We start from the raw sequence: 18,135 nt of genomic DNA on the forward strand, positions 1-18,135 counted from the left end.
ACAACTTTGACTCAAAAACATGACTAATATACAAGAAATTAATGGTATAAATGTATAAATATATGAGTTATCACACCAACCACTCCATTTCACAACGAACTTCGTACGAACCTGAATTGTCCAATTTCATGGACCAATCAATATCGGATTGAGTCCAAAACTTGGGGAACATCATAAATTGGTGGGACGAGTCATTTGGTGGGTTTTGAGTGAAATTCAATCTCTAAAACTATGCAATACACAACCACTCCATTTCAGAACGAACTTCGTACAAACCTGAATTGTCCAATTTCTGGGAACAATCGATATCGGATTGAGCCCAAAACTTGGGGGACATCATAATATGGTGGGAGGAGTCATTTGGTGGGCTTTGAGTGAAATCCAATCTATAAAACTGTGCAATACACCAACCACACCAATTAAGAACAAACTTTGTACGAACCTGAATTGTCCAATTTCATGGACCAATCGATATCGGATTGAGTCCATAACTTGGGGAACATCACAATATGGTGGGAGGTGTAATTTGCTGAGTTTTGAGTGAAATCCAATCTCTAAAACTATGCAAAACACCAAGTACACCATTTCAGAACGAACATCGTACGAACCTAAATTGTCCAATTTCACTTACCAATCGATATTGGATTGAGTCCAAAACTTGGGGAACAACATAATATGGTGGGACGTGTCATTTGGTGACTTTGGAGTGAAATCCAATCTCTAGAACTATGCAATACACCAACAACTCCACTTCTGAACGAACTTCATACGAACCTGAATTGTCCAATTTCATGGACCAAATGATATCGGATTGAGTCGAAAACCTGGGGAACTCCATAATATGGTGGGAGGTCATTTGGTGCTTTTTGAGTGAAATCCAATCTTTAAAACTATGCAAAACACCAACCACTCCATTTCATAACGAACTTCGTACGAACGGAATTGTCCAATTTCATGGAACAATCGATATCGGATTGAGTCCCAAAATTGGGGAACATCATAATATGGTGAGAGGAGTCATTTGGTGACTTTGGAGTGAAATCCAATCTCTAGAACTATGCAATACACCAACCACTCCATTTCATAACGAACTTCGTACAAACCTAAATGGTCCAATTTCTGGGAACAATCGATATCGGATTGAGCCCAAAACTTGGGGAACATCATAATATGGTGGGAGGAGTCATGTGCTGGGTTTTGAGTGAAATCCAATCTCTAAAACTATGCCATACATCAACCACACCATTTAAGAGCGAACTTCGTACGAACCTGAATTGTCCAATTTCATAGACCATTGAAATTGGATTGAGTCCAAAACTTGGGGAACATCATAAGATGTTGGGAGGAGTCATTTGAGGGGTTTTAAGTGAAATCCAATATCTAAAACTATGCAAAACACCAACCACTCCATTTTAGAACGAACTTCGTATGAACTTAAATTCTCCTATTTCAGGGACCAATCGATATCGGATTGGACCCAAGACTTGGGGAACATCATAATATGGTGGGTTTTGAGTGAAATCCAATCTCTAAAACTATGCAAAACACGAAGTACTCCATTTCAGAACAAACATCGTACGAACCTGAATTGTCCAATTTCATTTACCAATCGATATTGGATAGAGTCCAAAACTTGGGGAACATCATAATCCGGTGGGAGGTGTCATTTGGTGACTTTAGAGTGAAATCCAATCTCTAGAACTAAGCAATACACCAACCACTCCATTTCTGAACGAACTTCGTACGAACCTGAATTGTCCAATTTCATGGACCAAACGATATCGGATTGAGTCGAAAACCTGGGGAACATGATAATACGGTGGGAGGAGTCATTTGGTGCCTTTTGAGTGAAATCCAATCTTTAAAACTATGCAAAACACCAACCACTCCATTTCATAACGAACTTCGTACGAACCTGAATTGTCCAATTTCATGGACCAATCGATATCGGATTGGGTCCAAAGCTTGGGGAACATCACAATATGGTGGGAGGTGTAATTTGCTGTGTTTTGAGTGAAATCCAATCTCTAAAACTATGCAAAACATCAAGTACTCCATTTCAGAACGAACATCGTACGAACGTGAATTGTCCAATTTCATGGACCAAATGATATCGGACTGAGTTGAAAACCTGGGGAACTCCATAATACGGTGGGAGGAGTCATTTGGTGCTTTTTGAGTGAAATCCAATCTTTAAAACTATGCAAAACAACAACCACTCCATTTCATAACGAACTTCGTACGAACGGAATTGTCCAATTTCATGGAACAATCGATATCGGATTGAGTCCCAAAATTGGGGAACATCATAATATGGTGAGGGGAGTCATTTGGTGACTTTGGAGTGAAATCCAATATCTAGAACTATGCAATACACCAACCACTCCATTTCATAATGAACTTCATACAAACCTGAATGGTCCAATTTCTGGGAACAATCGATATCGGGTTCAGCCCAAAAATTGGGGAACATCATAATATGGTGGGAGGAGTCATTTGTTGGGTTTTGAGTGAAATCCAATATCTAAAACTATGCAATACACCAACCACTCCATCTCATAACGAACTTCGTACAAACCTGAAGTGTCCAATTTCATGGACCAATCGAAATTGGATTGAGTCCAAAACTTGGGGAACATCATAATATGTTAGGAGGAGTCATTTGAGGGGTTTTAAGTGAAATCCAATATCTAAAACTATGCAAAACACCACCACTCCATTTCAGAACGAACTTCATATGAACTTAAATTCTCCTATTTCAGGGACCAATCGATATCGGATTGAACCCAAGACTTGGGGAACATCATAATACGGTGGGAGGAGTCATTTGGTGGGTTTTGAGTGAAATCCAATCTCTAAAACTTTGCAAAACTCGAAGTACTCCATTTTAGAACGAACATCGTACGAACCTGAATTGTCCAATTTCATTTACCAATTGATATTGGATAGAGTCCAAAACTTGGGGAACATCATAATACGGTGGGAGGAGTCATTTGGTGGGTTTTGAGTGAAATCCAATCTCTAGAACTATGCAATACACCAACCACTCCATTTCTGAACGAACTTCGTACGAACCTGAATTGTCCAATTTCATGGACCAAACGATATCGGATTGAGTCGAAAACCTGGGGGACATGATAATATGGTGGGAGGAGTCATTTGATGCATTTTGATTGAAATCCAATCTTTAAAACTATGCAAAACACCAACCACTCCATTTCATAACGAACTTCGTACGAACCTGAATTGTCCAATTTCATAGACCAAACGATATCGGATTGAGTCGAAAACCTGGGGAACATGATTGTATGGTGGGGGAGTCATTTGGTGCTTTTTGAGGGAAATCCAATCTTTAAAACTATGCAAAACACCAACCACTCCATTTCATAACAAACTTCGTACGAACCTAAATTGTCCAATTTCATGGACTAATCGATATCTGATTGAGTCCAAAACTTGGGGAACATGATAATATAGTGGGACTAGTCATTTTGTAGGTTTTGAGTGAAATCCAATCTCTAAAACTATGTAATACATGTGGGAGCATATATTTTCGTCTCCAATCAGGGCACGCCACGTGGAAAAGAAGATTATCTCTTAAATTAATTAATTAAATCAGTTTATCTGGCTAATTAATTAATTGAGATAAATATCTTAATTAATATGATATTATCTTTATTTGAAGAGATAATATCATTAATTAAGATATTATCCTAATAAAGAGAAGATAATATCATTTAATTCAGATATTATCTTTTTAAGAGATAATATCATTTAATTCAGATATTATCTCTCTCCCTCTCCACTCTCCATATTTTCTCCCCACGGCTCCAGCCAACACACACGGCTCTGGCCACCCGGTTTACACCCTACATAAAACTCCGTACCCTTTTGCTTAGCTATTGTTTTCCTACAAACACTCGAACTAACTTAGGCATCGGAGGTCCTTTGGCCAACACCCCCCGGGTGTGGTCTATTTACTCTAGTCTTTTTTACAGGAATCGAGGAAGAGAGAAAAGGAAGATCGAAGGTTGAAGGATCTAGAAGCGAATATTCTCCCGTGAGATTATTTGCACAAACATTTGGTGCTTTCATTGAGAGCACGAGTTATACTCAACGCGTGCTCAAGGAGTCTGTTCCTCCTATTTTCCAATCCACCGAAGCCTTCCAAACAACCATGGTTGGAAGCAAGCGCACGAGGAGCAAAACCGCCGCTATGGCTCAATCCGTGGTGGCCCAAAGCTACTCCTCCCACGATCCCACGATCGACATGGCGGCTCCACCGCCTCTCGCCGCCATGAACCCTCAGCAACCACCCCGTGTGACAGGAACCACCGCACCGGCGTCCGCCGCCGTCGTACCATCTCAAAGCCCCATGGCTGGACCTAGCCACCTTCATAGCACTACCGTTGAGCATGGTGGAACCTCACATCCAGTTGGGCTCACTACCACCGCCGACTTTGGCCCAATCTTGGAGCAACTTCAACCATTCCCTCCATTGCCTCCATGCTCGACGCATGCTCCCACGCACACATCCAACGAAAACCTAGCTCGTGTGCAATTGGGGTCTACACATTTCTCTCTTCCGGATCCACGAAGTCAAGTAGACCTTAATCTGAGAGTTGACCAGCTAACTCAGAGAATGGACGACCAAAACAATTTGATGAGGCAGCTCCTCAACCAAATAAACTTGGCTCAAAATCTTGGCCTTGGACAACAGGGCGAAGAGAGAAGGATAAACGAACGCGCCGATAGGCTGTTCGGCGGGAACCAAGCAGGTCGAGCAGGAGTAAGCAGACAAGGAAATGCGCAACAACGAGATCAGCTCGTGGACATGTCACAAGCATCTGCAAGCCACACTCAGAGCAGACGAAGTTTCCCATCCAGATTGAATTTAAGGACCAACGTGTGCGATATGCTGGGCCCAAGACCTAACATCCACGCTCTCCTGGGCCAACATGAAGACGTTGATGAAAGGCTAGGCTCCCAGGGAGGTCAACTTGACGGCCATCGAGAAGAGGATCAAGAAGAAAGGCGCTCTGCTGCCCGCTCACAGAGAAATATTCATGAAAGGATAGGCCCCCAGGGAGGTCAACTCGACAATCATCACAATGAGGACCGTGAAGAAAGGCGCTCCGCTACTCACTCTCGAAGAACCAATTCTCGTCGCCAAACTACTAGAAATCTCTCGCAAGCACAGTCCACCAACACGCCGCCTAGACAGCGCAACCGAGAAGGTCGACCCTCGCAAACCAATGAGGAAGTCAATCAGCGTCGTCTAAATCGCGAAGGTCATCAACGTGACCGACTAGCCATGCGTGCAGAAGACGTTGAGAAGCTTGTGAATAACCGATTCGAGACTTAAAGATTGGTGGAAATTTCGAAGATGCACTACGCATTGAGGTAGACCAAGCAAACTCCTCACCTTTCACCGCCAAAATCGAGCAGGCTGCTCCCCCGAAAAGATTCTCAACGCCCTCTTTCACATGCTTCAAAGGTGATTCAGACCCCGAAAGTCATCTGAAGCATTTCAAGAGCCTTATGATCCTCTATAAAGCCGAAGACGCGCTAATGTGCAAGGTGTTTGCAATGACTTTGCGAGGAGCAGCTCAGGATTGGTTCCATACCCTGCCATCCGGGTTGATCAACAGCTTCAAGGAGCTTACTTACGTCTTTACTAAAGAATACACTTCTTATCGGATGATCAAGAAGAACCCTGACCATCTGTTCAACCTGCGCAAGAAGCCCGAGGAATCCCTTCGAGATTACATCAAGAGGTTCAAAGCAGAAAAGGCCAACATCGTAGGGTGCGATGACCAAATCGCATCCTCTGCATTCAAGAAAGGTCTTCCAGCAAAACATGACTTATACCGCGAGCTAACTATCACTCTCAGCCAGACTCTGGCAGAGGTCTTCGCGACCGCAGAACGCTACGCACTCTGGGATGACGATGGAATCACCGCGAAGAAGTCCACTGAGCAAGAAGATCGACCGGCTAAACCGGGAGAACAAAGAGGCGATAGGCTTGGCAGCAGGGACAAAGACAAAGGCAGGTCACGCCCACCAAGAGAGGCCATGACGAAAGAGAACTACACCAAGTTCTCTATCCTCATACATCAAATTTTGGCCTAAGTGAAGAACAAACCTTGGATAAAAAGACCGCCACCCTTGAAAGGAGATCCAGACAAGAGGGATACCAGAAAATATTGTGCCTTCCATGCGACACATGGGCACAATACGAATAATTGCTTTGCTTGGAAAGCGCATCTTGAAGAAGTCGTGAGAGAAGGTCATTGCACGGAGTTCATAGCGAAGCAGGCCATCCAGCAGATAAAAGACCGCGATACCGCCAAGGAGCCACCCCAGAAGGTCATAAGGATGAACACAATCCTAGCCGACTCCGAGGAGTCCGGACTCACCAACAAAGAGAAGAAGAGGAAGATCAAACAGGCTACTATGATCTCCCAAGTCTCAACTAGCCTCTCACTGGCAGAAGACGATCCCGTGATCGGCTTTCAAAAGAAAGACTTAATCGGCCTTGATCTACCGCACAACGACGCCCTTGTCATCAGCATTCAAATCGCTCAGGCCATGGTTGACCGAGTCCATGCAGATGAGGGCAGTGCAGCCAACATCCTACAATTGGCAGTCATCCAACAGATGGGCTTAGAGGCAAAGATCAATAAATCAGCCAAGTCGCTGACTGGTTTCAATGGCGCAACGACGGTTACCGTGGGCACGATAGCTCGACGTCTACTCTCCACCTGTAATCATCTTGCAAACGTTCATGGTCATTGATGAAGCCTCACCCTACAATGGCATTCTAGGCAGACCATGGATCGGCCAGATCAACGCCATCACCTCTGCCACACATCAGAAGATTCGCTACCCAATCCCTGGGGGCGGTATTGGCCAGATCAACAGCGATCAATCAATGGTAAGAAAATGCTCAGCTCAAGGGCTGAAGAAAGGCAAGCAAACACAGTTCCTCCCTGTGAATCAGGCAGATCTAAAGGGAGTAGAACAAGCAGAGAAGAAAGCAGATCCAGTTTCTGACGGCCGAGCAGACTAGAAAGGAAAGAGAATAGCTACTCCCCAATAGCAATCAAAGAATCAGGACCAAGTCGAGGGAATCCGTCCGGAGGTCTCTCCTGAAGAAGGATGGAAGCCCAAAGAGGACGTTGAGCTAGTACCCCTTGATCCTGACAAGCCAGAGAGAAAAGCGCGGATCGGCTCGCGCCTAAGCCATGAGGAAAAAATAGAGCTTGTAGCCTTGCTCCGGAACAACAAAGACGTATTTGCATGGTCGCCATCTGACATGCCTGGCATCGATCCCCAGATCCTCTGCCATCGCCTACACGTCAACCCAGCCATCAAACCTGTAGCGCAGAAGAGACGCAACTTCGCCCCCGAGCGGGTTGCCATCGTCGAAGCCGGGATCGATAAGCTTCTAGCTGCTGGTTTCATCGAAGAAGTCTCCTACGCAGAATGGCTGGCGAACGTTGTTCTAGTGGCAAAGAAAGATAAAGGTTTGTGGAGAGTGTGCGTCGACTACACCGACCTCAACAAGGCATGCCCTAAAGACAACTTTCCACTGCCTAGAATTGATTAGCTCGTCGATTCAACTTCCGGCAACCAACTGCTAAGCTTCATGGACGCCTACTCCGGCTACAACCAAATCATGATGCATGAAGATGACAAGGCTAAAACCTCTTTCATCATCAAAAGAGGTACATAGTGCTACAAAGTCATGCCCTTTGGGCTGAAGAACGCCGGAGCAACCTACCAAAGGCTGGTGAACAAAATTTTCAAGGAGCAAATCGGCAAGACTATGGAGGTCTACGTAGATGACATGCTAGTCAAAGCTCCCAAGCGAGCAGACCACATCAAAAACCTTGCCGAGGCATTCAGCCTGCTCCGAAAATACAACATGAAGTTGAACCCGAGCAAATGCACGTTTGGAGTCTCGTCCGGCCGATTCCTAGGATACTTAGTCACCCAAAGAGGAATTGAGGCACATCCAAATCAAATCAAGGCTATACTCAACATGAAGTCACCTGCCACAACAAAGGAGATACAAAGTCTAACGGGTAGGGCGGCAGCTCTCAACCGATTCCTCTCAAGATCTACCGACAAGTGCATGCCATTTTTTAAAGCCTTGAAGAAAGGACACAGGGACAAGTGGGATGACGAGTGCGAAGTAGCTTTTCAAAACTTGAAAACCTACCTCACTTCACCTCCCTTACTCTCAAAACCGATACCAGGCAAACACTTGTACATCTACCTGGCAGTGTCCGACTCAGCTGTCAGCTCAGCTCTCATCCGAGAAGAGCTGGGGGCACAACATCCGGTATTCTACACTTCAAAAGCTCTCCTTGATGCAGAGACTCGCTATCTGAAAATGGAGAAGCTCATTTTTTCGCCTGTAGTTTCCGCGAGAAAACTAAGGCCCTACTACCAAGCACACCAGATAATTGTCGTGACAGAATTTCCTTTGAGATCGATCCTCCACAGCCCTGACGCTTCTCAGCGACTCATGAAATGGGCTATCGAACTCAGTCAATACGACCTCCTCTACCGGCCGAAGACTGCTATAAAAGCCCAAGCTTTAGCAGATTTTGTTGTAGAGTTTACTCCGACAGTCGAAGAAGAGAAGATGGTCACGAAAAGCAAGGGAAAAGCAGACGACACCTCCCCTGCCGATTCAAACCTACCTAACAACATGTGGCAATTGCATGTAGACGAAGCATCAAATCATAAAGGATCAGGGGCAGGCGTCGTCATAATCACCCCAGACGGAACCTTGTTGGAACAAGCCATCACACTAGGCTTTTCTGCTTCAAACAACGAGGCAGAATATGAGGCATTGCTCGCAGGACTGCGCCTAGCAAAAGAACTGACGATCAAGAGATTAGCCATCTACTCAGACTCCCAGCTGATCACGAATCAAGCCTCAGGCGAGTACATGGCAAAGCATCTAAGAATGATTCAGTACCTCGACAAAGTCCAAGGACTTTTGAAAGAATTTCCTACTTTCACCATCCAACAAGTTCCAAGGGCAGAGAACACTCATGCAGATGCGTTGGCAAGCCTAGGATCAGCGCTGGACAGCCAGTTCAGACGCTCCATCCTAGTCGAACACCTTGACCGACCAAGCATCGATGAAATAAAGCCAATCGACTCAATGCAGATCGATGAAGACCCCAGCTGACAAGACCCCATCATCGACTACTTGGTGAATGGAAATCTGCCGACGGATAAGTCCGAAGCTAGGAAGGTCCAACAGAAAGCCGCGAGATATTACATGCAACTCGACAAGCTCATTCGCAGATCATACTCCGGCCCTCATCTCACTTGTATAAAGTACCCTCAAATACTTGAGGTCCTCTGCAAAATTCATGACGGCGAGTGTGGCAACCACTCTGGGGGCAGGTCACTCGCCCAGAAGGCTCTAAACATAGGCTATTTCTGGCCTACTATGCGTCATGACTCCACTGAATATGTCAAAAGATGTGATCGCTGCCAGCGGTACAAACCAGTTCCTAATCTGCCTGCCGAAATCTACCATCCGCAGAAGAGTCCGTGGCCTTTCATGCAATGGGCCATCGACTTAGTAGGCCCCATGCCAACGGCACCTGCCAAGAAAGAAATGATGATCGTCGCCACTGATTACTTTACTAAATGGATCGAGGCCGAAGCTCTATCCTCTACTAAAGAAGATGATGTGGAACGATTTATCTGAAGAAACATTATCTGCCGGTTTGGCTGCCCACAATCACTAGTTACCGACAATGGCTCGCAATTCATCGGCAAGCAGATCACTGCCTTCTTCAAAAAGTATGGCATCAAGCAACATCTATCTACCCCAAGATATCCTCAAGGCAACGGCCAGGCCGAGGCATCCAATAAAATAATATTGGACTGTCTAAAGAAGAGATTAGAAGGCACCGAAGGAAAATGGGTAGATGAGCTCCCTGGCGTACTATGGGCTTATCGCACCACCAAGCGAAGATCGACTGGCAAAACCCCATTTTCCCTCGCCTATGGAACTGAAGCGATCATTCCTCCTCACATCAATGTCCCCTCTATAGGCATCGAAGTGGGCAGTATTGAGCAAAACTCCGAGCAGATGAGACTCAACCTTGACTTACTTGAAGGCGAGCGTGAGAAGACCATTGTCCGAGTCGCCTCCTATCAACAACGGTTGAAGTCTTACTACGATAAAAGAGCCAAGATCAGACAGTTTCAACCAGGCGACCTTGTGCTAAGAAAGGCCTTCATCACTGCACAAAGACAAGGGTCTAAAAAGATGAAACCCAATTGGGAAGGCCCTTACATAATCAGCCGGTCCGGGGGCAGAGGAAGCTATACACTTGACACCATGGAAGGGAAGGAGATTCCGCGACAATGGAATGCCTACCATCTCCAAAGATACTATCCATGACGCTTCCTCCTACCTGCTCAGTCCCCAGCAGACGACTGAGTACTGCACATTTCGGAAAAAGAGAAGCAACTACTGCAAATTCCAGAATGTGCCACAACAAAAGACAGTTGCCTATAAGTAGCGTCCTTCGGGAAACGCATGGCGACAACTAGAAGCGTCCTTCAGGAGACGCAGCCCGCAAAGAAGCGTCCTAAGGGAGACGCAAGGTGCGCCAGGAATTTCCTAAGGGAGGTATCCAGGTTTCTATCCGTTTCCTAAGGGAGGCAGGATAGCCAAACAGTTGCCCATAAAAAGCGTCCTAAGGGAGACGCAGGGCAACGACCAAAAGCATCCTTCGGGAGACGCAGCCCGCAAAGAAGCGTCCTAAGGGAGACACAGGGTGCGCCAGGAATTTCCTAAGGGAGGTATCCAGGTTCCTATCCGTTTCCTAAGGGGGGGCAGGATAGCCAAACAGTTGCCCATAAAAAGCGTCCTAAGGGAGACGCAGGGCGACGACCAAAAGCGTCCTTCGGGAGACGTAGCCTGCAAAACAGCGTCCTAAGGGAGACGCAGGGTGCGCCAGGAGTTTCTTAAAAGGGGGTCACCATGCTCTCTGCGGAAATATCCAGGTTCCTATCCATTTCCTAAGGGAGGCTGGATAGTCAAAAAAGTTGTCCATAAAAAGCGTCCTAAGGGAGACGCAGGACGACGACCAAAAGCGTCATTCGGGAGACGCAGCCCACAAAGCAGCATTCTAAGGGGGTTGCAGGGTGCACCAGGAATTTCCTAAGGGAGGTATCTAGGTTCCTATCCGTTTCCTAAGGGGGCAGGACAGTCAGACAGTTGTCCATAAGCAGCGTCCTAAGGGAGACGCAGGGCAACGACCAGAAGCGTCTTAAAGCATTTTCTTGAAAAATGCAAAATACGCCCGGAGTCCCTCAAGAGGGACCCTGGCTTTTGCCGAAATCCCAAGGGAAATACACAGCAGGACACTAACCGGTTACTCAAGTAGTTCACAAGACAATGTACGAATTGAAGTTGAAAAAATAAAGACTGAAATTTCCATAGTAAAGCGACCAACCGGCCAAGTTCAAACAAAAAGAAGATGGTCAAAACAAGACCAATTATTCTAAACAAAAAGCAGACTACAAAAGCTGAAAAGAAATAAAGAAGTCTTCATCTACTCCGAAATGCCAGCAGGAGACCCCTGATCTGCAGCCTCTTCAGCGTCCACCTGATCAGCCATGCTCTCAGCAGCTCCACATGCATGATCTATGACGTCTGCCACTGCCTCATCAGCTGCATCATCCTCTGCACCATCTTCTTCAGCCACCTGCTATTCAGCTCCTTCGGTGTTCGTAGCATTAGCCTCTTCACCTTGCACAGGGGGCAAGTCAGGATAAAGCATCTCGATGTCTTCATCTCCAATGGCATAGAAGGGATCATATCCAATTGTGCAGCCCAAGTAGCCCAACTTGTACGCATCCATGACAGCTTCGGATTTGGATTCTTCAGCAGACTTATGATAGGAGTGAAATCTAGCCAAAAGCTTATCATAACTATGAGAGATGTCGGCACTCTTGCGCTCAAGGCGGAAATAAGCATCTTTTCGACTTGCCAAGTCAACAGCAGAAGAGCTGAGCTCAGAATCTTTCTCAATAAGGGAACTCTTCAGCTCAGATATCATCGCCCGCAAATCAGACGTCTTCTTCTTATAACGAGCCTGTTCGGCAGAAAGCCAGCTAGCTAGCTCAGCATTCTTCTTCTCCAACGCACTAAGCTGAGCAGAAGAGGAGGCAACAGCAGACGACGAGTTCCGGATGGTCTCCGCAGCAAAAACCACTCCTTTTTGAAGCAGATGAAATGTTGTTTCTCTTTGTTTTTCCAAGAAAAGACTTGAAAAAGTACCGAGATCACCACCCTGACGGACTTGATCAACCAGCTCAGCACAAGCGGATGGACTTGATAGAAAGTGCGTCTTGAGCAGATCAGACACGCCTGTATCCCCTGTAGTGCTAGGCTTGTCCACCTTTGGATCAGCCGCTGATGTTGCAGAAGAACTTTTTCCCCGAGCAGATAACTCTCTTGCTTTCTTAGCCTCTGCCAACCTTACTTCCAAAGGAACTGACGACGATGAATCAACTCCACGCTTGACTGCTTGTGACTCAACAGTTGGATTGTGATGGTTGGATGGATGAGCAGACCTCGTACATCGACCTCCACTCTTCGACTGGTGCAAACGACCGAACTTCGGAAAGGAAAATCAGCATCTTTTGGCTTCTCAACAGGTGACCTGGACCGTGCATGAACTACGTCGCGGAGCAGATCACGATCTCCAAACTCATCAGCAAGAGGCTTAAGGGGAACATCCCTAATGTTGCGCATACCACCAATCTTCTTGCTATCTGCACCAACAAGATGTTTGACTCTGGCAGATGACGCGGGAATAGCTCCTACTTGGGTTTTCTCAGCAGAAGGGAGCCTTGGCTTCTTCCTCAATGGAGACACATTCCTCGCCCGTAAAGAAGTAGCTGGAGTTCTCGAAGACTTGACATCGGCCTTCCTTTTTGGTGGGGGTTCAGCAAAGCACTCATCCTGTTCAGCAGATAGATCATCAGGGTTCGGACCATTTTGCTTCCATCTCTCGACATCCTCGGCAGGGGGCAGACCACCGTCTTCCTCCCGATACTTGCTCAACAGCCAGCGCCACTCACGAAACTTTTGGGGGATGTTCAAAGCACGGCGGACCTTAGCCATGTCAGGCCCAAGCTCCAATTGCTTGCTGATGTCACTCACTACAAGCAGAAGACAGAAGTTAGTCAGCCACACTTGAAGAAACTCAAATAAAAAGAGAACAAATCATAGATCACAAAAAGACACACCATAGCAATAAGTGATAGGAACAAGGGGGCGTCGCCAACGTCGCCCTCCCAGCGTCCGCTGACTTCCAACAAGTCGTCATGCCAAGCGTGATCTCCTTGACTAAGACCATCGAATAGCCTGGACCTGTAGACGCGAACTTGGGCATACTGCTCGAAGTGCCTTACTTCAAAAAAATAAAAGAACTCTCGCACCGTCAACTCCAGCGTAAAGAAACGGCTCAGATTCTCAAAGCACATGATCGCCCGGTAAACGTTGGGAGTACTCTGGCTTGGAGCACACCCCATGGCGCAGAACACCTCCTTGAAGAGCTTCGACAGCGGGAATTTGAAGCCCAGTGAAAAATAAAAAGGACGGAAGGTAATGATCCTAGCACCAGGATCATCCGCATCCTCGAAAGAATCGTTATCAGTCCGAGACCTCAATAGCTTGACCTGCACGTCATCTGGAATGGCAGAAGCGAAAGCAGCCTGCCATTTTTGGAACTGAGCGTCGGTCGTGACTCGGTGCAAGTTGGCCACGAACTTCTTGCTAGGCACTACGGAACCTCCCCACAAATACAAAGGCACCTGAGAGCTTGGAGCCTTGCTACCGTCCCTGGAAGACATGGTTGGTCAATGAACAACTACAAGAAGAGAAGAAAATTCTACAAGTTAGAATCCGAAAAAAAAAAGGGCTGGCAGAAAAAAAAAAAAAAAAAAAGAAGGCAGCCCAGCATGAACAGCCCGTCAATCCCTCCAGCCCAGCACGCATGCGGCCCAGTCTTCCAGCTCCTGCACGCAAGGCCCGCCTGCTTGGCGCAGGCCCAAGTCGCGCAGCCCATCTCTTCCTCGCCCATCTCGCCAGCGCGCCTTCGGCCCAAGCCCGAGCTCGACGGTCCAGCGCGAGCAGCCTGCTCGCCCAGCGGAAGCCCTTCGCACGCAAGGCCCAACGCCTTTTCTGCCTCAGCTCCGAAGCCCAGCATGCGCCTCCTTCTGATTTGGGCTTGGCTCCTCCACGCCCTTGCTTCAGGCCCAGCACACATATGCTCCAGCCCAGGCCAGGTAGCTCCAAGACCAGCATGCACCTCATGCTCCATCTGATACTAGCATGAACTCCCCAGCTATTTGTCAACTATTGCTCACGAATTGCAACTCATACTGGACCATCTCCTTGCTGCCAAAAAATAAAAAAAATATATATACATACATATATATTTTTACGGGCTCGACTTACTTGGGATGCACGGCAACTCCTCTCCTCAACAAGCAGTACAAATTCTCCAAAATCTTTCTCAAGCCAGAAGGTAGAGAAGTTAAGTTTGTGATATGAGAAAGAGTGAAGAGAAGCCCTGTATTTATACAGGTTGGACAACCCGGGTCACGAAGGAATCAAAAACTCATTCCTACTAGGAATCCAACTCCAACAACAGTCAGAAGCCTACACCAATTGGGAATCCAATCTGCGAAGGAGTTCAACTCACATAATAAAGCCCAGACACAGTTGGAGAGCCCGAAAAAAATAATTTCATCTCCTACATGCCACACAAGCGCCATGCAGAAGCTGGGGGCATTTGTGGGAGCACATATTTTCGTCTCCAATCAGGGCACGCCACGTGGAAAAGAAGATTATCTCTTAAATTAATTAATTAAACCAGTTTATCTGGCTAATTAATTAATTGGGATAAATATCTTAATTAATATGATATTATCTTTATTTGAAGAGATAATATCATTAATTAAGATATTATCCTAATAAAGAGAAGAAAATATCATTTAATTCAGATATTATCTTTTTAAGAGATAATATCATTTAATTCAGATATTATCTTCTTAAGAGATAATATATATTTAATTAAGATATTATCAAGCCCAACTCGATTCCTACGAAACCCTAGCCCCGAGGCTCCTATAAATAGACAACCTCATTCATCATTCAAGGGACATCTAAACCTACTCCTTATACCCGAGAAAAATACCCGAAGCTCTCTCTCCCTCTCCACTCTCCATATTTTCTCCCCACGGCTCCGGCCACCACACACGGCTCCATTCAGCTGGTTTACACCCTACATAAAACTCCGTACCCTTTGCTTAGCTATTGTTTTCCTACAAACACTCGAACTAACTTAGGCATCGGAGGGCCTTTGGCCAACACCCCCCGGGTGTGGTCTATTTACTCCAGTCTTTTTTACAGGAATCGAGGAAGAGAGAGAAGGAAGATCGAAGGTTGAAGGATCTAGAAGCGAATATTCTCCCGTGAGATTATTTGCACAAACAATACACCAACCACATCATTTAAGAACGAACTTCATACGAACCTGAATTGTCCAGTTTCATGGACCAATCGATATCGGATTCAGTCCAAAACTTGGGGAACACCATAATATGGTCGGAGGTGTCATTTGGGGCTCTTTGAGTGAAATCCAATATCTAAAACTATGCAAAACACAAACCACTCCATTTCAGGACGAACTTCGTATGAACCTAAATTGTCCAATTTTGTGGACCAATCGATATTGGATTGAGTCCAAAACTTGGGGAACATCATAATGTGGTAGGATGAGTCATTCGGTGGGTTTTGAGTGAAATCGAATCTCTAAAACTATGCAATACAGAAACCACTCTATTTCTGAATGAACTTCGTCAGATTCTAAATTGTCCAATTTCATGGACCAATCGATAGCCCAAAACTTGGGGAACATTATAGCATGGTGGGAGGAGTCAGTTCGTGAGTTTTGAGTGAAATCCAATCTCTAAAAGTATTCAATACACCAACCACTCCATTTTAGAACGAACTTCGTACGAACCGAAATTGTCCAATTTCATGGACCAATCGAAATCGTATTGAGTCCAAAACTTGGGGAACATCATAATATGGTGGGAGGAGTCATTTGGTTGGTTTTGAGTGAAATCCAATATCTAAAACTATGCAAAACACTAACCACTCCATTTCAGAACGAACTTCGTACCAACCTGAATTGTCCAATTTCATGGACCGATCGATATTGGATTGAGCCCAAAACTTGGGGAACGTCATAATATGGTGGGAAGAGTCATTTGGTGGGTTTTGAGTGAAATCTAATCACTAAAACTATGCAATACACCAACCACTCTATTTCAGACCGAAGTTCGAAAGAACCTGAATTGTCCAATTTCATGGAACAATTGATATAGGATTGAATCCAAAACTTGGGGAACATCGTAATATGGTGGGAGGACTCATTTGGTGAGTTTTGAGTGAAATCCAATCTCTAAAACAATGCAATACACCAACCACTCCATTTCAGAACGAACTTCGTACGAAGCTGAATTGTTCAATTTCAAGGACCAATCGATATCAGATTGAGCCCAAAACTTGGGGAACATCATAATATGGTGGGAGGAGTCATTTGGTGGGGTTTGAGTGAAATCCAGTAACTAAAACTATGCAATATATCGACCACTCTATTTCATAACGAAATTTGTACGAACTTGAATTGTCCAATTTCATGGACCAATCGATATCGGATTGATCCCAAAACTTGGGGAAACAACATAATATGGTGGGAGGAGTCATTTGGTGAGTTTTGAGTGAAATCCGATCTCTAAAAGTGTGCAACAAACCAACCATTCCATTTCGGAACGAGTTTCGTACGAAGCTGAATTGTCCAATTTCAGGCACCAATAGACATAAGATAGAGTCCAAAATTGAGGGAACATAATAATATGATGGGAGGAGTCATTTGGTGGGTTTTGAGTGAAATCCAATCTCTAAAACTATGCAATACACCAACCACTCTATTTCAGAACGAACTTCTCACGAACCTGAATTGTCCAATTTCATGGACCAGTCAATATCGGATTGAGTCCAAAACTTACTGAACATTATAACATGGTGCGAGGAGTCGTTTGGTGTGTTTTGAGTGAAATCCAGTATCTAAAACTTTGCAAAACACAAACCATTCTAGTTTAGAACGAACTTCGTACGAACCTGAATTATCCAATTTCATGGACCAATCGATATTGGATTGAGTCCAAAACTTGGGGAACAACATAATATGGTGGGAGGAGTCATTTCGTTGGTTTTGTGTGATATCCAATCCCTAAAACTATGCAATACACAACCACTCCATTTTAGAACGAACTTCGTACGAACCTGAATTGTCCAATTTCTTGGACCAATCAATATCGGATTGAGTCCAAATCTTGGGAAACATCATAACATGGTGGGAGGAGTCATTTGGTGAGTTTTGAGTGAAATACAATCTCTAAAATTATGCAATGCACTAACCACTCCATTTCAGAACGAACTTCGTCAGAACTTGAATTGTCCAATTTCATGGACCGATCCATATCGGATTGAGTCCAAAACTTGGGGAACATCACAATGTGGTGGCAGGAGTCATTTAGGGGGTTTTGAGTGAAATTGAATCTCTAAAACTATACAATACCCCAACCACTCCATTTCATAATGAACTTTGTACGAACCTGAATTATCCAATTTCATGGACCAATCGATATCGGATTGTGTCCAAAACTTGGGGAACATCATAATATGGTGAGACGAGTCATTTGGTGTGTTTTGAGTGAAATTCAATATCTAAAACTATGCAATAGACCGACCACTGCATTTCAGAACGAACTTCGTACGAACCTGAATTGTCCACTTTTATGTGCCAATCAATATCGGATTGAGTCCAAAACTTTGGGAACATCATAATATGGTGGGAGGAGTCATTTGGTGGGTTTGGGGTAAAACCAAATTTCTAAACTTTTGAAATACCCCACCCCCCCCATTCGGAACGAAACTCGTACGGAACCTGAATAGAGGTTGGTTTTTAGTCAAACTATGTCGTGGTCGTTCGCCACCTTGGG

At 45.3% G+C, this 18,135-nt stretch overlaps 1 protein-coding gene across 1 annotated transcript; it reads left to right on the forward strand.

Moving 5' to 3' along the window:
* LOC109947303 lies at nucleotides 5,572-7,612 on the forward strand. Its single transcript, XM_020557240.1, has 4 exons — nucleotides 5,572-6,053; nucleotides 6,159-6,706; nucleotides 6,804-6,937; nucleotides 7,118-7,612. Exons 1-4 carry the CDS (start codon nucleotides 5,572-5,574, stop codon nucleotides 7,610-7,612), a joined length of 1,659 nt encoding a protein of 552 aa, XP_020412829.1.

This window comes from Prunus persica, chromosome G2 (genome assembly GCF_000346465.2).
Source record: "Prunus persica cultivar Lovell chromosome G2, Prunus_persica_NCBIv2, whole genome shotgun sequence".
In the NCBI taxonomy this organism is placed as follows: Eukaryota; Viridiplantae; Streptophyta; class Magnoliopsida; order Rosales; family Rosaceae; genus Prunus; species Prunus persica.

Bases quoted from the DNA above. Each gene is read 5' to 3' on its own strand.
- LOC109947303 (XM_020557240.1), top strand. From the start codon at position 5,572: ATGTGCAAGGTGTTTGCAATGACTTTGCGAGGAGCAGCTCAGGATTGG. The intron at 6,054-6,158 runs GTCACGCCCACC...TTGGATAAAAAG, and splicing joins AGGGACAAAGACAAAGGCAG to ACCGCCACCCTTGAAAGGAG. The intron at 6,707-6,803 runs GTTTCAATGGCG...TCATTGATGAAG, and splicing joins ATCAGCCAAGTCGCTGACTG to CCTCACCCTACAATGGCATT.